Source organism: Octodon degus, unplaced genomic scaffold (assembly GCF_000260255.1).
Source record: "Octodon degus isolate 3935 unplaced genomic scaffold, OctDeg1.0 scaffold00250, whole genome shotgun sequence".
In the NCBI taxonomy this organism is placed as follows: domain Eukaryota; kingdom Metazoa; phylum Chordata; class Mammalia; order Rodentia; family Octodontidae; genus Octodon; species Octodon degus.
The window spans coordinates 1,617,881-1,635,666 of NW_004524826.1; the positions used below are offsets into that span (position 1 = coordinate 1,617,881).

Consider the following 17,786-nt stretch of genomic DNA (forward strand, 5'->3'; position numbering starts at 1 on the left):
GCCCCAAGGGGCTCCTGAGTCTCACTGACACAGTCTGCCACCTGCTCAGCCTCTGGATTACAGGACGAAGGATCTGTAGCTGTTGACTGACTGATAGATGAAGTACTGCTATTCATTAAACCAACTTTTAAAACTAGGTTGTGTTCTTGGGCATGGTATCAAGTCACTTGACAATATTCCATGGATGTAATTACCTTGGGGGAGTGCACGGATGGGCTTTCTCAGGTGACAGACATGGGACATCCCCCCTCAATTCTCCAATAACCTATCTCTGCTTAGTCTTTTTTAGCCCACAGGGTGGTAGGAAACACGATTATGGCTGCAGGAAATAATGGGAGGGTAAGGTACCCAGAAACATCCCTAGACCCCAAGTCCAAGCACAGATTTACAATGTCCATAGCTATACTCATACTAGAAACATATTTAATCATAGAAACAAAACTATTCTAAATACACTTTTACTGGTTTATAAATACTGATTTATAATAACCCCAAACTTTTTTTAAAAATCCAAAATCTTCAAGTTAAATATGTTTCAGGACAAGCTTGGATCATGTTTGTTGATAGTTTGGTCTATAGCCACCTGTGCATGCAGTGTCCATTTACCAGAACACATGGCTGTCCTCAGGCATGTCCGCAGCCCTGGCCAACAGGCCCACTTCTGGACACACAGGCTTTCTGGCACACTTGGTGTGGGCTTGCCTGCCCGAGCCAGTCTCTTCCAGGAGGGGCTGACTTGCCTGTAATTTGTAGCATTTCAAAAATGGTAGTCCAAAGGAAAAACACAAGGGTCTGCTGGGAAAATAAAGACAGCTTCATGTGCCATGTTCTCCTAAAACACTGACCAAAAATGTGCTCTTGATAATCTTGTGCAGATTTGAGTTTGTGCTTTGAATTCTTTCCAACAGTTCCTCTTGACTTGGATCTTCCAGGGTCTTGTTGGTTTTTTCCGGCCTGGCCAGCAGGGAGTTGTTTCTCTCGAGCTCCATAGACAGTGGTCCTTCTGCCTGGTGACAACTGGCCTTGCTGACGATGCTGACTTCCTCCTCATGAGCCATAAAGCTGTTCCTTTCTTCTTTCACCACTGTGGTCACAACTTAGAGACTGGCTCTGACTGGTGTGACTCACTTTGAGCTCAGTTAATGTCATCCTCCCACGTTGCTATCTGCCCCTTGTGGAAGTCACTTAGGGCTCATCACAGCCATTCCCTTGCACCTCGTGTGAAAACCAACTTTCCCTTTCTCTATCACAGGCTTCCTACTCAAGTGCTGCATACAGTATGGTGACAGCACAGACACCTCCCTGGTGCCTTCCCTTAGCACTAAGGGCACTCACTGCTCAGGGAGAATTTTTAATAGACACCCAGAGCAGCACTGGAATACTTTGTGCAAATAAGCCATTAGCATGTAGGACAAATATTTGTAACAGAAAAGCTCATCTTTGTTCCCTCAGACCTCGGGTGTTTCACACGCTGAGCATTTCTGCTCTCCTCTCCACTGACTTTCCCTTCCTCACCGCCTTTCTCTCCCAAGTCTTTGTTCTGTACATCAGTGACAAAACCCATGGCAGCAACAGTCAATACCTCCAATCTAGGGTAACAGTTACTTTTTTAAGATTGTCACTTGTTAGACATCTCTCTAAAACAGGAATAATTCAGCCCCCTTGCCGAGTTACTGAGAAGAAAAGCCACTAGCTCGGCTCTGCCTACACCCAGGTAGGTGCTGCACGATTTACAAGCGCTTCTTCTTGTGATCCACATGACCACCCGGTATAAAATGAAGCGCCTCTGGATCCTTTGCACCTCCACATAAAAAGATTACAAAACTGCACATTACAAATGCAGAAACACTGGGTGACTTGCCCGTGAACACAAAGCTGATGAGCCCAGGTGCAGGAGCCCAACTCCCAAGGAAACCAGAGCCGTGCCTGCGCTGTTCCTGGTCTTCCAACCTTACCAAAGCACATTGGCTCTCGGCTGGCAATAGGTTGGCCTACAGCTGACCACTCCGTGCTCACTCTTGCCTTTGGGACAGGAAACAGACGGGCTCACGGCTGAACACTCATCATGAATGTGTCTTGTGGCCTGTCCAGAGACCAGTCCCTAAACTGCAGTGGTCGGCCTCACTGCGTGCGCCGGGGGCATGGAACAGTACTCGTGATTGCATGGAAACTAACCTGACCTCTGTGTCAAAGCACTTTCCCTTGCCCCCTTTCCTTGACCCAAACTGCTGTGGCCTATTTCAAATACTGAGCAGAGCCTCTGGTTGTTAATTCTTTGCAGAAAGGCTCTGCAAATGAAAAGGAAAACCCATTGCACCGGCTGGCCCCTCCCACGCCACAGGCCTGCAGCTCCAGAAGCTGTGGTGTGCTTCCCAGGAGAAGCAGACCTGTAATGGTGTGTGTTGGGGGGGGGGGTTTGGGGGAGGAAAGGGAGCAGGTTGGCTGAGCGGCCCTCTGTGCCAACGCCAAGGATGAGCCGCTGAACGGGTCCCAGCGAGAGCCAGCAGCCCAGCTGAGGCCGGATTTTACGCTCAGGGCTTCACCGCCTCGCTGCTGCCACCTGGTGTCCGAGGCCGGAGCTCGTCCCCGAGTCTGACGGTGCCGCGCAAACACGGGGATCCAGGGCCTTCCGCGGCCCCACACCTGGCATCTGAAGCACAGCACAAACAGTTGAGTTGAAATCTCGGTGAGTAAACCAGAAATGGGCAACCGGCTCAAGACGGTCTTGTCAAAACAAGTCACAGGACTGAGGTATTTAAGCAAGTAACTGCCCGGGTGCCCTTGGAAAGGCCGGAGGCCCCCACTACCCCCGAGATTTAAGAAGATGAGCCTTGCTTGGTTTGTGTGGGGTTCTGAGAGTTGTAGCGAAGGCAGGGCCCTCCACGGTGCCCCAGGACCGCCGAGCTCAGCTCTGGACACTGCCTCTCCTCTAACTCAGTTCCAAATCCCTGACTACGCAGAATATAGTCCTAGCTACCAAACATCCTCCTAGCCTTAGTGCAAACTGTCACATGCTTCATGAGAACTACCTACTGTCCTATGGCGCCACCGTCCTTTCCACAATCTCTACTCTATCCTGAGCCTTACTGGAATGAGTGCTTCCCAGGTCTCTCTCCCTGAAATGGAAAGAAAACACTTAAAATTTTCTGTCCCACCCTCCCCCCACCTCCCACCGGCTAGGAACAGTGCACACAGCAGGCTGCAGATGCATAAACATGGGCCTCGGACTGAGCCAACAGGATCCCTGCTCACTGCAGGGTGAAGGCCAGCCTGGGCTACAAAGTGAGTTCAAGCCCAGCCTGAACTGCATAGCATAACCTTGTCTCAAACAACAAAAAAAAAAGCCATGGGCTTCACTGCATAAAAAGGCTGAACAACAAATTTTGTGAAATGCAATGTACCTTTGTTTAGATGCAGTCCTTTACAGACCAGCTATCCTGGGGGCCGCAGTAGTGGACTTTGGAGCCTCAGGACTTTCTCTAGCACCCAGCCTCCTGCAGTCAGGAAAGCCTTCTCTAACTCTTTGGTCCCCAGGCAGTCTAGTGCACTCAGAAACTCCCTACCACAGGCCTCACGCAAATGTTAAGGTCTCTGCACTGTTCCACATTTCTGTGTACTAATTAACCAGTAATACAATGTCTTCAGAAACTGGACGAGGGCCAGAAAACTATGCTACATACACCAAAAACATACCCTGCCCTCAAACAGGATTCTACCCAGCAATGCCAGTGGTGTCTGTTTGACCTGCATGTGTCAGCAGAAGCCACAGGTGCCCCTTCCTGCTCCCCCGAGCCCAGGCCAGCCCTTAGCAAATAGCTGACCAAGAGTAGTAGCTGGTGAGACAAACTGCAGACCTGGGACGAGCCAGCCACTGGTTTCTGCCTCAGCAGGCGCCAGCTAGAACCCAGAGAAAGGCTTCAAAAGGTTTCCTTGCTGCCTGCTAGCAGACAGGAGACAGAATGAACTACCCTTAGAGTCTACCCACTGCTGTCTTAGTTCACTTGATTGCTCAGGCTGAAGGGTGGCACCAGGAGGTTTAGTGGCTTCCCAAATCACAGCAGCCACTTCTCCAAGCCCAAACTTCAGCTGCCCTTCCAGCTCAAAGGGGAGAGAGCGCGAGCTTCCTAATGGTGCGTCTACACCTGCTGTCTTGTCCCCACGTCCGAGGTGGCACTCTTTCTTCTCTTCCACGTCTTTGTGGTCAGCATTGCTCCAGACGGTCACCAAGTACAGAGACACAGGCTTTCTGAGAGCTGTCAAAAGGAGACACACTGGTCGGCTCTCATGAGTTCAGAGAACAAAGTTGATGAGAGCTGGGAGCGATCTTAGCGACCATTCAGCCTAGTGCCTTTTCTTTTCTCCTTTTACAAATGGCGTGGAGTGGTGACAGGGTGCCCCAAATGACACACACAGAGTCAAGAACCCAGCTTGCTAACTGCAGCTACACCACTCTTTCTCTTGTTTTATGCTGCGCCAGAATCCAATCATAGTAACTGTCGCTGCAAGGGGGCATGGCCCGTGGAAGTGAGGCCAGCGATGTTCACTGGCCACTGAAGCATCACCCACAACACATCCTGAGGCTTTCCTATGTAAAAGGCTTCCCTCCAACAGCAGCAGAGTGGCGCTGGTGCACTGGGCCCGACAGCCCTGGTCAGTCCTGGTTAAGACTGTGACGTGTCCTAACCAAACGTCTAATTCTGGAAATGAGATACCTGGTACCTCCCCCTCTGTTGTTCATAGTGGTTTCTCCCTTGTGAAATACCAAAGAATCTGTCCACTGGGGTGTGGGTGGGGTTGGATCCATCCCCGCCCCCCCACCTACTGGCAGCACCCACGGGCACCAGCAGGGGACGCCGCTCGAGGGCATGTGTAGGAAGTACGTGGGGCAGACGCTGTGTTCTTGGGTGCTCTGTGCTCAGCATGAGACCCCTCATCCTCACCCGGGGTGTGAATCCTGCAGGGTTCAGAACCGCAGTGCTGTGTACAGGTGCACTGGGAAGGGTTTGCGTAGGCAGCCTCTGGACGGCACCTGCTGGGCCCCAACCACAAGGTGTAAGAAGACACATCTGTGCGATGGTTCCCTTCCACATCCGGGGCCACGGGTCTGCCTGGATGTCCCCCCTCTGCAGAGTCAGCCACACCGCCGACTGCTGGCTGTGCACTTGAGATGCAGAAGCCCGAGTCGCAGCCGGGAGACGTTATGCTTGCCCTGGTGGCTGCACACCAGACGGTTCCTCTCCTTCATTCAGGTCCAGCACAGAGGCGGCGGGAGCCCTCCCAGGAGCACCTCGGGCTCCAGGCCAGCCACCGCCAGGCCATTATCTCTGCTCCGCGGCTAACACATTCCCTTCCGCAATGCTCTGCAGCTGCAGCCTCTGACTCGCAAGAGTTCGGCTGCCTCGCCGACCCCCAAAGCCAGCCCCAGGGACAGTTCGTGCTGTAAGCAGGACCCCTGGTAAAGCCTCCTCCCCAAATAAGTTGATTTTGGCTTCTGCCTCGATGGCTTTGGCCAAGCTGGCTGCGTAGCTGTCCAAGGACTTGTGCACTTCAGCTTTCACATGGAGCAGAGAGTTCTTGGCAGCCTCTGGGGAAAAGGCAAAGAGGGGTTAGTGGAGGAGCCAGGCCCCACACCTATCCCAGAATACACCTGCTGCCTTCATGCCCAGCGAGGGAGCCCCCCTAGGTTCCCAGGCTGAGGTCCCTGACTGCTCCACGTACTATGCAGAGCCATTTCATCTGGTTTTAGTTACCTAAAGAGAGCTCAGCCATGCATGGTGGTACATGATAGGTTCTGGCCCTAGCATGAACTGCTGAATTATTTTGGTGGTCATCTAACATGGCTAAAGCCCCCAAACAACAGCTTGTCTTCCCAATGACCACTTCCTCCTCCTCCCCTACCCCAAGTCCTTTTCCACACACACAAGGGAGATCCCAGTCAACTCCTTCCAAGTAACTGAAACTGCCCCTTAGACCCTGCCCTTAGCAAAATCACATAAAAGTCTCAACTTTCTCTTTCAGGTCTGAGCATCTCCCTACCTCCCTCAGATTCTCTCCAAGTCTTCAGACTCAATAAAGGTCTCCTTTATCTTTCCTATCTCTTTACTGCACCACTGAAAAAACCTAATAGTACACACCTATAATCCCAACACTGAGAGACTGAGGCAGGCAGATCACAAGTTTGAGCCCAACCTAGGCAATTTAGTAAGGCCTTGGCTTAAAAAAAAAAAAAAAAAACCAAGCAAGTGACAGCCTTGTTTTAACCCAGCAGCGAGGGGTGTTCTGTTATGTCACAGTGTCACTGTCACAATGAGTTATTTCAAAAATGTTTATAAAAGTTTTAATAAATACTCTCTATTAATGCTAATTACAGTTTTGAAAGGGTTCTCTATTCTTTCACCTCCCTGGAACAGCACAGAGTACACAGCTATAAACATCCACATGTACACATTCTCTCCTCTCCAGAACCTCAGGGTTGGAAATGACATTAAAGGTTCAAGCACCCTCCCCAGGATAAGACCCCTGACAGGCAGAATGAAAAGAGAAGGAAGGTGGTGATGTCACCCCAGTGCCCATTATGATGAGACTCTTTTTTTCTGCCTATGGGGGTGCAGGTGGAACGCTTATGGAGAGCAGGGCACCAGATGCCATGTGCCTGGGAGATGGAGTCACTCAGCTGCTCAGGCCCAGCTTTAGATGGCTGCGTACTCTGCATCAGTACCTGGGGACACACGTGAGACCAGCAGTCTGGGAGACCCAGGGCTGCTGAAGCAGGCACAGGGCTCCTCTCCCCAAAGTTCTTTGAAGCCCTCAGTGGCAGAAACCAACCTTTGATCTGCTCCACTTCATCTTCAAATGTCACCGAGCTCCTCCTTTTGGGCGGGCATGTGCAGTGGGAGGGGGCATTGTCCTCTGATGTCCAGTCTTCCAACAGCATCACGTCTGTTCCTAAGACCAAGGGCGGAAGTGAAGTATGGCCAGCAACACCGAGCCCTTGTCCCCACCCCTACCCTTCAACCCTGTGCCTAGGCCACCCTGTCATTCAGTCCTGCTTCTGCCCATCTGGGTCATGCGGGGGATGGGCCCCAGGGAGTGGGGAGGGTCCTATTTGCAATTACTGTTTCACCTTGAATTTCTATCACCATGGGTAAAATATACTGTGCTATATAACCATGGAAAACTTGCTAATTTCACGTTCTTTTGGGGAGCTTCAAAGGAGTGAAAAACATACCCTGCAAGAGTGTGGAAATAAAGGCAGAAAGTCCTTTCAGAGAACCAAGCAGAGCAGGCCAATGAGACAGAGAGGGCACCAGGCAGCACGACCAGTGTGGGATTTGTCACTCCAGACTGCCCAGGCCTGCTCCGGGACCAGCCTTGTTCTCACTGTCCAGCTTAACCCACCAAGGCTTCAGCGCTCAGGGAATCAGGGAGACCAGGGGGCTGGAGCCACCCTCCTGCAGAGCCCCTTGCCAGGCGTGACAGTGCATTCATGAGCAGACTCAGGACACGGTGGCCAGCACCAGGGCCAAAGTGCGCGGTCACAAGGTCTAGGGGGTGGGCTCGTTGCACAGTATTAGCCTAGCTCAGAGTTGTGGGAATCATGATCTGGCCCACGCTGAAGATGTGCAGCGCGGTGCTAGGCAGGCCTGGAGCTACACCCTGGAGCCACTGCTCAGCAGGATGCTGTACAAGAGCTCACACTCGGGTCTGTGGGACACCAAGGCTCACAAGTTCTTCTGCCTAAAATGCTGGCTTTGTCCCATCACTCCCGACTCCCTGCCCCTGGAGGCACATTCAATGGGCACAGGGTGGCATTTACTGCACCCAGCAGTGCTGGGTACAGGTTCTGGCAAGGTGAGGGAGAGCCACGCAGAGGGTGAGCACCTCCTCTGCAGAGTGACTAGGAGGCCACCTGCGCAAGCTTCCTGGCAGGCCCGGGTGAGGAAGGGCTTCTGGGCATGCTAGAGGCTTTGTCCAGCAGGGGGCTGAGCAGGGCTCCCAGCCATGGAGTCTCCTCCTCCTCCCACCTTCCTTGGGCACAGGAGCATCCCCCCTGCCACGCCAACTGGAAACTCCAGGGTCTGGAAAGGGACTGAGCAGCTTGCCTGGCACCCCATGGCTCCTCACAGACCAACAGGGAGCTGGGAACCAGGAAGGTGGACCCATGCTAGGTTGCCCAATGGGTCTTACCAGGTATGACTGAAAAACACAGTGTGTGTTTAAATTTTTAAAAATATATTACAATAAAAGACACATTGTCCTGAGTCCTCCTCAAAATACTCCCTCTCCCTTCAGACACCCTTAGACCACTGTCCTTGCAACTGTCTGCAGCGGTTCTGGAAGTCTTTCCTGAGTGTGCTTAGCTGCGCTATCCTGGCTGCCATTTGAACTGATTCAAAACATTTCCCCTTCAGGTGCATTTTGACCTCAGAGAGTCAGAATGTGCCCAGCGCCAGACCTGTGAATGAGGCTGTTGGGGATAAAACACCACGATGTTTTATCTGACAGAAGTTGCTATTTATGTTTGACTGAGAAGTGCTCATAAAATACAGTAAACATTTAAACTGAAAAATATGTCATAGTGGGCTGGGGATGTAGCTCAGCGGCGCAGTGCCTCCCTAGCAAGCTCAATGTCCTGAGTTAGATTCTGGTACTACATACTGCCACTAATGGCCCTTGGAATACTGAAAAATGTCAAACACCTCATTTTAAATACTCATTTTTCTCGTCTTTGGCCATGTGTCTTTTATTGTAGTATGTTTTTAAAATTTAGACATCCACCATACCTTCGATCACCCCTTGTGTGACAGATTAACATCTTTTTTAATTTTAATGTTTCAAAGGCTTTTCCTGACTCCCAACCTCTTAACAGCACCGTGTGGCACAGAGAACAGGAACTGAGATGCCTGTGTGACAGAGGAAAAAACTGAGGACTGAAACGCTGAGAAGCTGAAAGCCGGGCCTGAAAGGCTGCTGCACACCACTGGGCACCGTCCGCCTCGCTGTAGCTGGATACCCACAGGCACAGGTTAGGTAGGGGCACTTACCTGAGTCCTGCGAGCAGCTGAAGCCCGTGTCCCCAGTGCTGCTGCTGTGTCCCAGGGGCTGTCCGCCAGCCATGAGTGCTGTGAGGTGTGGGGACAGGCCCAGGTCTGAAAGGTAGAGGCGGCAGTGACAGATGGATCGACTCCGCGAAGCACCAACCCAGTTCCGCATCCCCACTGCCCGGACCTCTATCCTCCATTCTGCTTGCTTTTTTTTTTTTTTTTTTTTTTTTTTTTTTTTTTTTTTTTTTTTTTTTTTTTTTTTGGAACTCAGGTCCTTGTGCTTGCCAGGGAAGCACTTATTCTACTGAGGCATGCAAGACCTGGGATTGAGCCCTGGTCCCTGTGTTTGCCAAAGCAGGTACTTTAGTCTGCTGAGCTATCTCATGGGCTCTATTTTACTATGTAATCAATGCAAATCTGTACATTGTTTTGTTTTGGTGGCATTCCAGTGCGTATAGTAATGAAAGTATTATTTCTCAGATACATGCTGCTTGCACTGTAACTGTGCAGTAACTGTCCAAGTGTTAAAGATCAGACGCTGACCTTTGTCCCACTCAACCTGGGCTAGAGATGTGAGACGTCTTCCCCCAAAAGCCTACCTGAGAGGAAACCTTGCAAATACTGAGCACTGGGTGAACCATCTGCTGCAGCTGAGAAGCCCACCTGGCACAGCCACCTCACCCTGGGCTGCCTAGCACCTGCCGGAGCTCTGGGATTAAAGAAGATTGAAAGACAGAGGACCAAGAAGCAGAGGTGGAGGAAAAGGAAAAGATTGGTAATCAAGTCTAGTTGGGAGCTGCTGAAGCTGGAAATTGGTCACAGGTGTGAGGGCAGGCCAACGCTACAGTGCCTAAAACAGTCGAGCTACCTCAGTCTTGAAAAACTCATCTTGCCTGGTCAATGTCGCTATTTGTTACTAGGCAACCCTGTGTCACATGATACTAATTTAGCAAAGGTATAAATAACCGTCCCTGTCACTACTGTAGTTCTGGGGGTCGTCTGCCAATCAAGCAATGGACCACCACCTGACCCAGCTCTTCTATCTTTTCCTCATCCCTGTGCTGTAGACCAACAGATCCCTACAGAGCACCCTCATAAAGCTGAAAGATAATGACTCCATAAAAAAAGAGCTGGGGTTCTAGAAAAGGAATGCGCACATAAAAAGCTCCTGTCAAATTAAAAGTGTAGGGGAAAAGTCAAACGCCTCTGATCTCAGATTTAATGATGGCTACTGTTTGAACACACCCCTCACGTCTGTGTGCTGGTAGAGACGAATCATCCCCAGGGCAGCCGGACTGTGAAGTGGGGCCTGGTGAGGATGAATGTCACTGTACAGAGGTGGCTTAGGGACCTCAAGAGTGAGCTTTGTTTAATAGTGACCTCTCTCCTCTTGTTCTGGCTGTTCCACCTTCCCCAGTAGGCCCATACACCACAAAGGGCCTTGCCATCTGCAAATGGTGTCCTGGGACTGGCCAGCTTCCAAAATATACACCCAATAAACCTCTGTTCTCAACAAATCGCTTGGCCTCAGATATTTTGTTACAGTAGCAGAAAATGGATTAAGACAATGAATGATGGGCAATAAAGGAGCATCTTGATTCTCTTGTAACAGTCCCAGATAGGAGAAGACCCCACGTATCTTAGGGCTTCTGAGGCTGTGAGGTGACACAACACACTCTTTCCCTCCTTTCCTGAGCCAGGAGGAAATGGGGAGGAGGAGTGGGCAGGCACAGCAAGCTGCACCCAGCACTTCCTTCCCTCACCTCTGGGAATCCAGAAGGAAGCGGTGTTTTTACTTCCCTCTGCTCTGCACCAGGGATTGGTTCCAGGGCTGGGACCAAGAGGACCTCCAACATCTCTGCATCTGGCCACACCCCTTGTATTCCTTGCCACAGAACATGACTGTGATCAACAGGAGGCCAGCAGGGCAGCAGAACCTACAGGGCCATCCTCTGCCAAGAGGGTTAGCAGAAGCCACAGTGGGTTTTGGACAAAAGCTCTGAGGCTACAGTGAAATGGAGCCAGACCAGTGTGGCTCAGGGGAAAGATCTGGAAACAGGGCAGCCATGTGGCACCACTTCCTACTAGAGAGAGGACACTGTTTCCCTAAGACTATTCCCATGAACCAGTGCCACCCTCCAACAAAGCAAAATAAGCCAAACAAAACAGAACACAGAGACGGACAGGCCCAGGGACCAGGGTGCTGCGCGAGGAGCATACAGTGGGTCCAAGTCACTTCTGTCCTCCAGCAGCTAAAGGAACAGGCAGTGCTCCATGGGGAAGCAGGCATGCTGGAGTAATTGGCAGTCCTCAGGCCACCAGGAAAAGAGCACAGAAAAGCAGCAGAGGAAGCCTCAGGGCTCTTGGTCATGCTTTCCTTCTTCTAGCCAAGATCACTCAAAGAAGGATCTTCTGGGGGCATCTACCTCTGAGTAAAGGAGAGGATGACTAATGCTCTGCCCCCAGGGAGAGCGACACATGGCTCAGCCCCTCAGGCCCAGCTGGCTGCAGAGTGGGATCGGCTATGCACAAGGCTGAGGGCCGTCTGCCCGCCCTTCCTACTCAAGCTCTCTCCCTTGACTGGCGCAGTCACTGGTCAGCCTCGTCTCTGCGCTGCGGCATCCTCAGACCTCATGTCAGCATGAGGCTCACCTTCTGGCACCAGAAGCCACAGCCCAGCAAGGGCTCCTACCTGGCACCTCCCAGAGGCCCTGGGGGTGCAACTCCTATGGGAGCCCTTCCTTGGGCACTTGCTGATGTGACTGCAGGAGGTACTGGTAGCCAGCTATGCCTGGCACTGCAGGGAAAGCTCCTGCCGTTGGGATGAACAAAAGGGAAAGTGGCATCCAGCAATGATGGCTGAAATCTGCTCTGCATGAAATAACCACTGCCCTGAGCTGAGGAGACAGTGGGCACGGAGCCAGCAGGGAGGCTTGGGGGACTCAGGTAGTGCACTCCACCTCTGCCAATAAGCACTGTCTAAGGAAGCTTCTCATTCCATCTACAGATTTCCTTGCAGAAAACTCTCCAGCTACCCATGGAAACTGAGGCTAAGACCACTCAAACAGAGCCTCTGGGCATTTCTTGCTGGGTATGTGCAAACGCTAGGGGCCCCACGTGCCTGAGGGCAGAGGAGATGGCCAGGACACCGCATGTGGCAGGAGAACTGACCTGGGCTTAGGAAGAAGCTGCAAGTCAAAGCCCTGCTCACAGACAGTGTGAGGCAGGGCCTGGCTGGCCATGGTGAGACAGACAGTCAGACAGACAGTCAGACAGACAGACAGGCACGGGGTGGAGGCCAGGGCTGTTCCTTGCCATCAGGAAGAAGTGGGCAGCATTCCTGGCTTGAGTGGCACAGGGTGTGGCACTGTGGTTGGCCTCTAGTCAGGCCTTGTTCCACGTAGTATCTGTGGCACTGCTGCCGCCCGCTCAGCGATTTGGCCCTACCCACCCCACCCAGGAGCTGGCTGCCGCCCTAGGATCTCTCCAGCCCAAAGGCATCCCACAAGACTGTTCCTTCCTCAGTGAGAGGAGACGCTGGCTGCTGGGCCAGCCACGCTAACCACAGCTGGTGCTGCGGCCAGCTCTACTGGCCTCTCACAATCTGGGACAAGCACAAGTGACCGGCAAGGAAAGCCTGGCAAAAAACATGTTTCTCTTCATTCCGTGTCCTTGTTCCTCCTCCATTCTCTTTCCTCATTTTTCTTTTTTCCTTCCTCACTCTTAACTTTGTTGGAATGGGAAGCACCTGTCACTTCTGGCCCGGGAGACAAGTGACTTTACACACTGTGAAGACGTTAATCAGAGAAGTGGAGCCAAATACAGCAGGCACCCTGGCTTACAAGTGGGGGCATCTCAGTGGGTTTCAATACTGGCATACAGAGGACATTTTTTTTTTTAATTTTATGATCCAACTAAGTCTCAGACTTCCTTCCTGTAACTCGAAATAGCACTCCACCCACCTGTGAATACATCAGAGAGGTTGGTGAGTGGTACCGCCACAAGGAAGCCTGCCAGTCACCGCCACCAGGATGGCTCGTGGTGTTCAGGAGCCATTATTCCCTCTGCCCTCCTCAGAGGAAGGTGAGCAGCCTCTATTTCACAGGCAGGAAACAGGAACTAGACAGTCTGGTGCATTGCCCAGCGTCACACAGCACGCGTCAGAACTGCAGCCGGAATGTGCACCCTCAGCATCTTCTACCTGGCTCTGGCAGGTGATGGTCTCCTTTAAGGGCAAGCCTAAAACCCCTGCCACGCGGCTGCAGATGGGCACAGCACGTGCTGAGGACCAGAGCCCCTGTGCACAGTCTGCAACCGGCTCCTCTGCTGTACTTCGCTACTACCAAGAAAACAGTACCTTTATACTGGAGAATCCTGACCCCACCTGACCAAGAGACTCAGGGGTGTCCCTGCTGAGCCACCAAGAGCAGCCTTTGGGCCATTCTTGGCAAAAAAAAAAAAAAAAAAAAAAAAAAGTATGACCTCATTTTAATGAGAAGAAAGCATCTGATGAATACAAATGTGACCACATTGTAGAGACTCTGAGCAGCACTCTAAGAAAGGTCAGAGGAGAGTGCAGCGGGACTTAGTGGTGGGGCACTTGCCCAGGATATGCCACGCCCTGGTTCCACTCTTGTGCTGTGGTTATGCAAGAGGTCAACACCAAGGAAAGTTCTCTGTACTGTTTTTCCAACTCTCCTATAAATCTAAAATCATTTCCAAATAAAAAGCTAAAAAAATAAAGAATCCAGACCCTGTGGAGAGCAACCCACTAGGATCTCATCGAAGGTAGGGTGACTGACTCTGGACCAGCTGCCTTAGCCACAGGACTGTGACATTCTCATGCAGGACTGAGATGGGTCACTCCTTCGCTCATCAGAGACCAGGCAGGAAACTCCTGCCCCAACAGGGAAGGCAGAGGGAAACAGGCTTGATGAGGGACCCAGGTGGGGAGGGAGTACTGGACAGCAGCCACTCTAACAGGAGAGGATCTGGGGTGCAGATGCAGGTCCACTCTGCCTAATGCCTTGAGGAAGCACACTGGTCTCCCATTAGCAGGGCCTGGAGCTGCCACATAAAGGAGGAAAGCATCCTGGGGCTCACGGTGACCACTCTCGGGTATTCCCTTCCCACAGCAATCTACACTGTCAGCCCTGGGCCACTGTCAGCCTGAGGACTCAGGTGCATGGGCCAGAGCCACTGAGTGGAAGACCCCAGGTGAGGTCTGCCCTGAGCTGGGAAGGCCCTCCTCCCAGGTGCCCCAGTTACCTGTGATCCTGTTGGAGATACTGAAGAGCCGGGACGTCCTCTGCCGCTGCACAAATGGCTCCCGGTAATACCGGTCCCCAAAGCACATGCCCAGGAGCTCCTTGCGGACTGTCTTGTTCCAGAGGCCATAAATCAAGGGGTGGCAGACAGCACTGGTGAAGGAGAGCCATGTGGCCCAGGTCTCTAGAGTTGGGGAGACGTAGTTCTTCCCCCAGAGTGCCTCAGAGGTGATGACCACCATGTAGGGGCCCCAGGTGACCAAGAAGGCGCCAAGGACCACCAGGATGGTGATGAGGGCCTTACACTGGTTGGCTGAGTAGACCACGCCCTGAAAGGTGTTCCTCCGGCTGCCTGACGACGAGGTGGAAGTGCTGGAGTTCTTCCTCCCACTCCTCTGTGCGTCCTCCTCCACGATGACCACTGTGCCACAGTGCACCTTTCGGGCCTTGACCCGGGCAACGCGGAAGATGAAGCCATAGCACACCAACATGATCACGAAGGGGAACAGGGCACACCAGATCTGCCAGAAGGCTGTGTAGCCGGGCTCCCGGTGCCAGGCGGCCACACACATCCACTTGAAGTCATCAAACTCCACCGATGACCAGCCGAACAGTGGGGGCAGGCAGCCAACAAGGGAGTGCAGCCAGATGTAGACCAGCGCCATCACGGCCCGGTTCCCCGTGATCTTCATAGGGTACACCATCGGGTACAGCACGGCGTAGTAGCTGCAAAGAGGAAGGGAGAAGCAAGAGAGGAGTCAAAGGCAAAAAACATACCAAGACAGGGATCCTGCTTTCCCAGGGCAGGGGCACATTGACCCAGATGACCAGCTGTAGTAATGGCTTCTAAAGGGGGCGCCTTCTCCCAGCGCTGCCCAGAAAGGCCACAGGCTGTACCACGCTTTTCCACTCAGAAAGGTTCTTCAGCAGGAAGCCACTGGACACCAGCAAGGTCACAGAGCTCAGACAGCCCTGTGTCAAGTCAGCCTCTGTCTCCTATTTGGGGGTGCAGGTACCCTCAAGGCCTCTTCAGAGGTCCTGAGTGACTGACTGTGCATGGCAGATCGGTTCTGTTGCAGATCAGTTTTCAGAGGAATCAGTAAGAAAGAGCATGATGTCAAAGACCTATTGGCTCCACTCCCTCCGTGGACATTTACTGAGATCCGGCTGTGTGCTGAGCCGGGTGATGGGCCTGGGAGGCACAGGTGAGGAGTAAAGGACAAGACAGACATGAGCAGAGGGTGCCAGCCCAGGGACGGAGGATGGTGAGCAGCAGATGTACCATTAGCCTCATTTTCAGAGGAGGACAGAGGACACAGAAACTGAGAAAGGCTGAATCATCTGCCGCAAAGTGTGAAAGAAACAAGACCTAAACCTGAGCAATCTGCCTCTGTGGTAATTGCCTCTGTGGCGATTCTCTGCAAACCACCTTGTCCAGAGTCCTGGAACCAAGGGGCCATTCCCATGCTCTCGGCTCTGTGACTGAGGAGTAGGCAAGAGTTGGCAGGCAGGACAGCAGGGCTACAGCAGGTTTCCGGAGGAGCCACACACAAGGCCAGGGTCTTGGAAGGTTGTGGGTAGCAGCTCAGGACCTGGTAGACAGAAAGCTACCTCAGCTAGGTGCACAGGGGCTCTGTGGGGGGTGCCCACACCCAGGTGTACGTCTGCAAAGGGCGCACAGCCCTGCGGAAGAAGCAGGCGTTGGACAGAGGCCCTGCTGTCTACTCACCATGACACTGGGGAGCTGATTTAACCTGATTTTTTTTTTTTAAACACAGGGTCTCACAATGTAGTCCAGACTCATAGTCATCCTTTCTCAACCTCCCCAGTGCTGGGATTATAGGCATGTGCCACCGCACCTGATTTCAGTGGCCAGCACAACACACCTGGGGTTCCAGGTTCCAGGGCCAGCACAGCATGAGGTACTGGGGATCAAACTCAGGACCTCGTGCTTGCCAGGCAGGTGCTAATTCCGCCAAGCTATCTGCCCAGCCCTGAATTAACCTCTCGGAGCTTTAGTTCCATCTCCTGTGAAGTGGGAGCTATAGAACCTGCATCCCAGGTCAGCTCTTAGAATAGACAGAGCAGAGACACCCTGGCTTGTGCTGCCCCTTGAGTGGCAGCAGGCAGGGCCTGACCCCTCCTGCCCACCAGCTCTCCCATCCTCCGTAGGGTCAGGACCCCTGCAGCGCTCTGCCCCCACTGAGCCTCCATGACCCATGTGGACCCTGGGCCCTGGGGGTGCCCCAGCTCCTGAGGGCAGCCTCCTTCCACTGCCAGGTGACCAGCAACATCACCCTGGCAAGTCAGGAAGTGTGCAAGGAATCTGCGAGAATGGGAGGAGCTTGCAAGAGATTTCCTTCACAGCTAAGAAGACACAAGGCCGAGACGTCCACTTTTCCCTACCTCCCCAAGGAGCATATGTGGCCGGGCCCTCAGGATGCAGGGCGACCAGCTAGGTAGGCTGCCTGGGCAGGCCAGCTATTAGCTACTGTGCACCCCTGACCAGCCCTGGCCTGGCCATCACATTAGCAATGATGATTAATAAACTGTCCTCCTCCAGACTGCTTTCCAGCCAGTCTCAATGCCCCATCACTACCAGAGCTGGTGGTAAGATTTCTCCTTTTCTGTGACAAGTTAACATAGTATGTCCCTCCCTGACTAAGGCTCTGGCATGAGCAGCTGCCACTGTACAGCAAGTGATTTCTTCTGGGGAGAAGCAGAGAGTCGGAGCAGTGGTGCTGGGTGCTGTGCACAGCCTCACCCATCTCCTCTGAGGGGCCTTTCAGTTCTTTCAGGGGCGAAAGATGGATTTACACACACTGAAGTGCCTGAGTCCATACCTCTATCAACCTATATTTTCACATCTTCCTATAAAATTGTGTATTTTTAATTGCAGAAAAAAACTTGTTCATTTGTTTTGTTTTACAGTGCTAGAAATTGCTTTAGATACTAGGCAAGTGCTCTCTCACTGGGCTACAGTCCCATCTCAAAACTACCCTTTGCAGCATGAGTCCGTGTGTGTAATAACAGAAAAGAGGCACACACTACCATATGAGCTAATATACTGGGGAAGGGGCTGGTGACGGAAAGGCAGTTCAAGAGCTTCTGGAGGACTGGCATTGTGGTGCTAGCTAGACAGGTGTGCCCAGTTTATAAAAATTCATCAACTTATTCTTTTTTTAAAAAAAATGTATTCAGGACAGGGTCTACAGGGTCTCACTATGTAGACTGGACTTGTAGTGATCTCCCAAGCTCCAGGATTACAGGCTAGCGCCACCATGCCCAGTCTCGATCGCCATTTCAGCACGCCCCAGAGGCGGGGCTGGAACCCTGGCTATTGCGCTCTACCTAAGCAGGCACTTTAGTCCGCTGAGCTATCTGGCCTGCCCTCATCAACCTATTCTTTTAGAATACATACAGTTAGCTGGGCATGGTGGACTGCCATGAGCTCGAGGCCATCCTGGGCTGAATA

The 17,786-nt window shown here is 52.4% G+C and overlaps 1 protein-coding gene across 4 annotated transcripts in view; it reads right to left on the reverse strand.

The window, feature by feature from the left end:
• Positions 1 to 2,435: 2,435 nt before the first annotated feature.
• The window catches only part of Gpr161 (G protein-coupled receptor 161), a 51,490-nt gene continuing 36,139 nt past the window's right edge, over positions 2,436 to 17,786 (reverse strand). For 3 of the 4 annotated variants that reach the window (XM_023706315.1, XM_023706316.1, XM_023706314.1), the window contains exons 4-7: positions 14,313 to 15,037; positions 9,045 to 9,149; positions 6,826 to 6,945; positions 2,436 to 5,584 (exon numbers count right to left, since the gene is read on the reverse strand). In XM_023706315.1, the coding sequence (XP_023562083.1) occupies positions 5,319 to 5,584; positions 6,826 to 6,945; positions 9,045 to 9,149; positions 14,313 to 15,037 (1,216 nt within the window). In that variant the 3' untranslated portion in view covers positions 2,436 to 5,318. The remainder of the gene's footprint in view (positions 5,585 to 6,825; positions 6,946 to 9,044; positions 9,150 to 14,312; positions 15,038 to 17,786) is intronic. The other variant, XR_002819081.1, reaches the window with a different exon arrangement.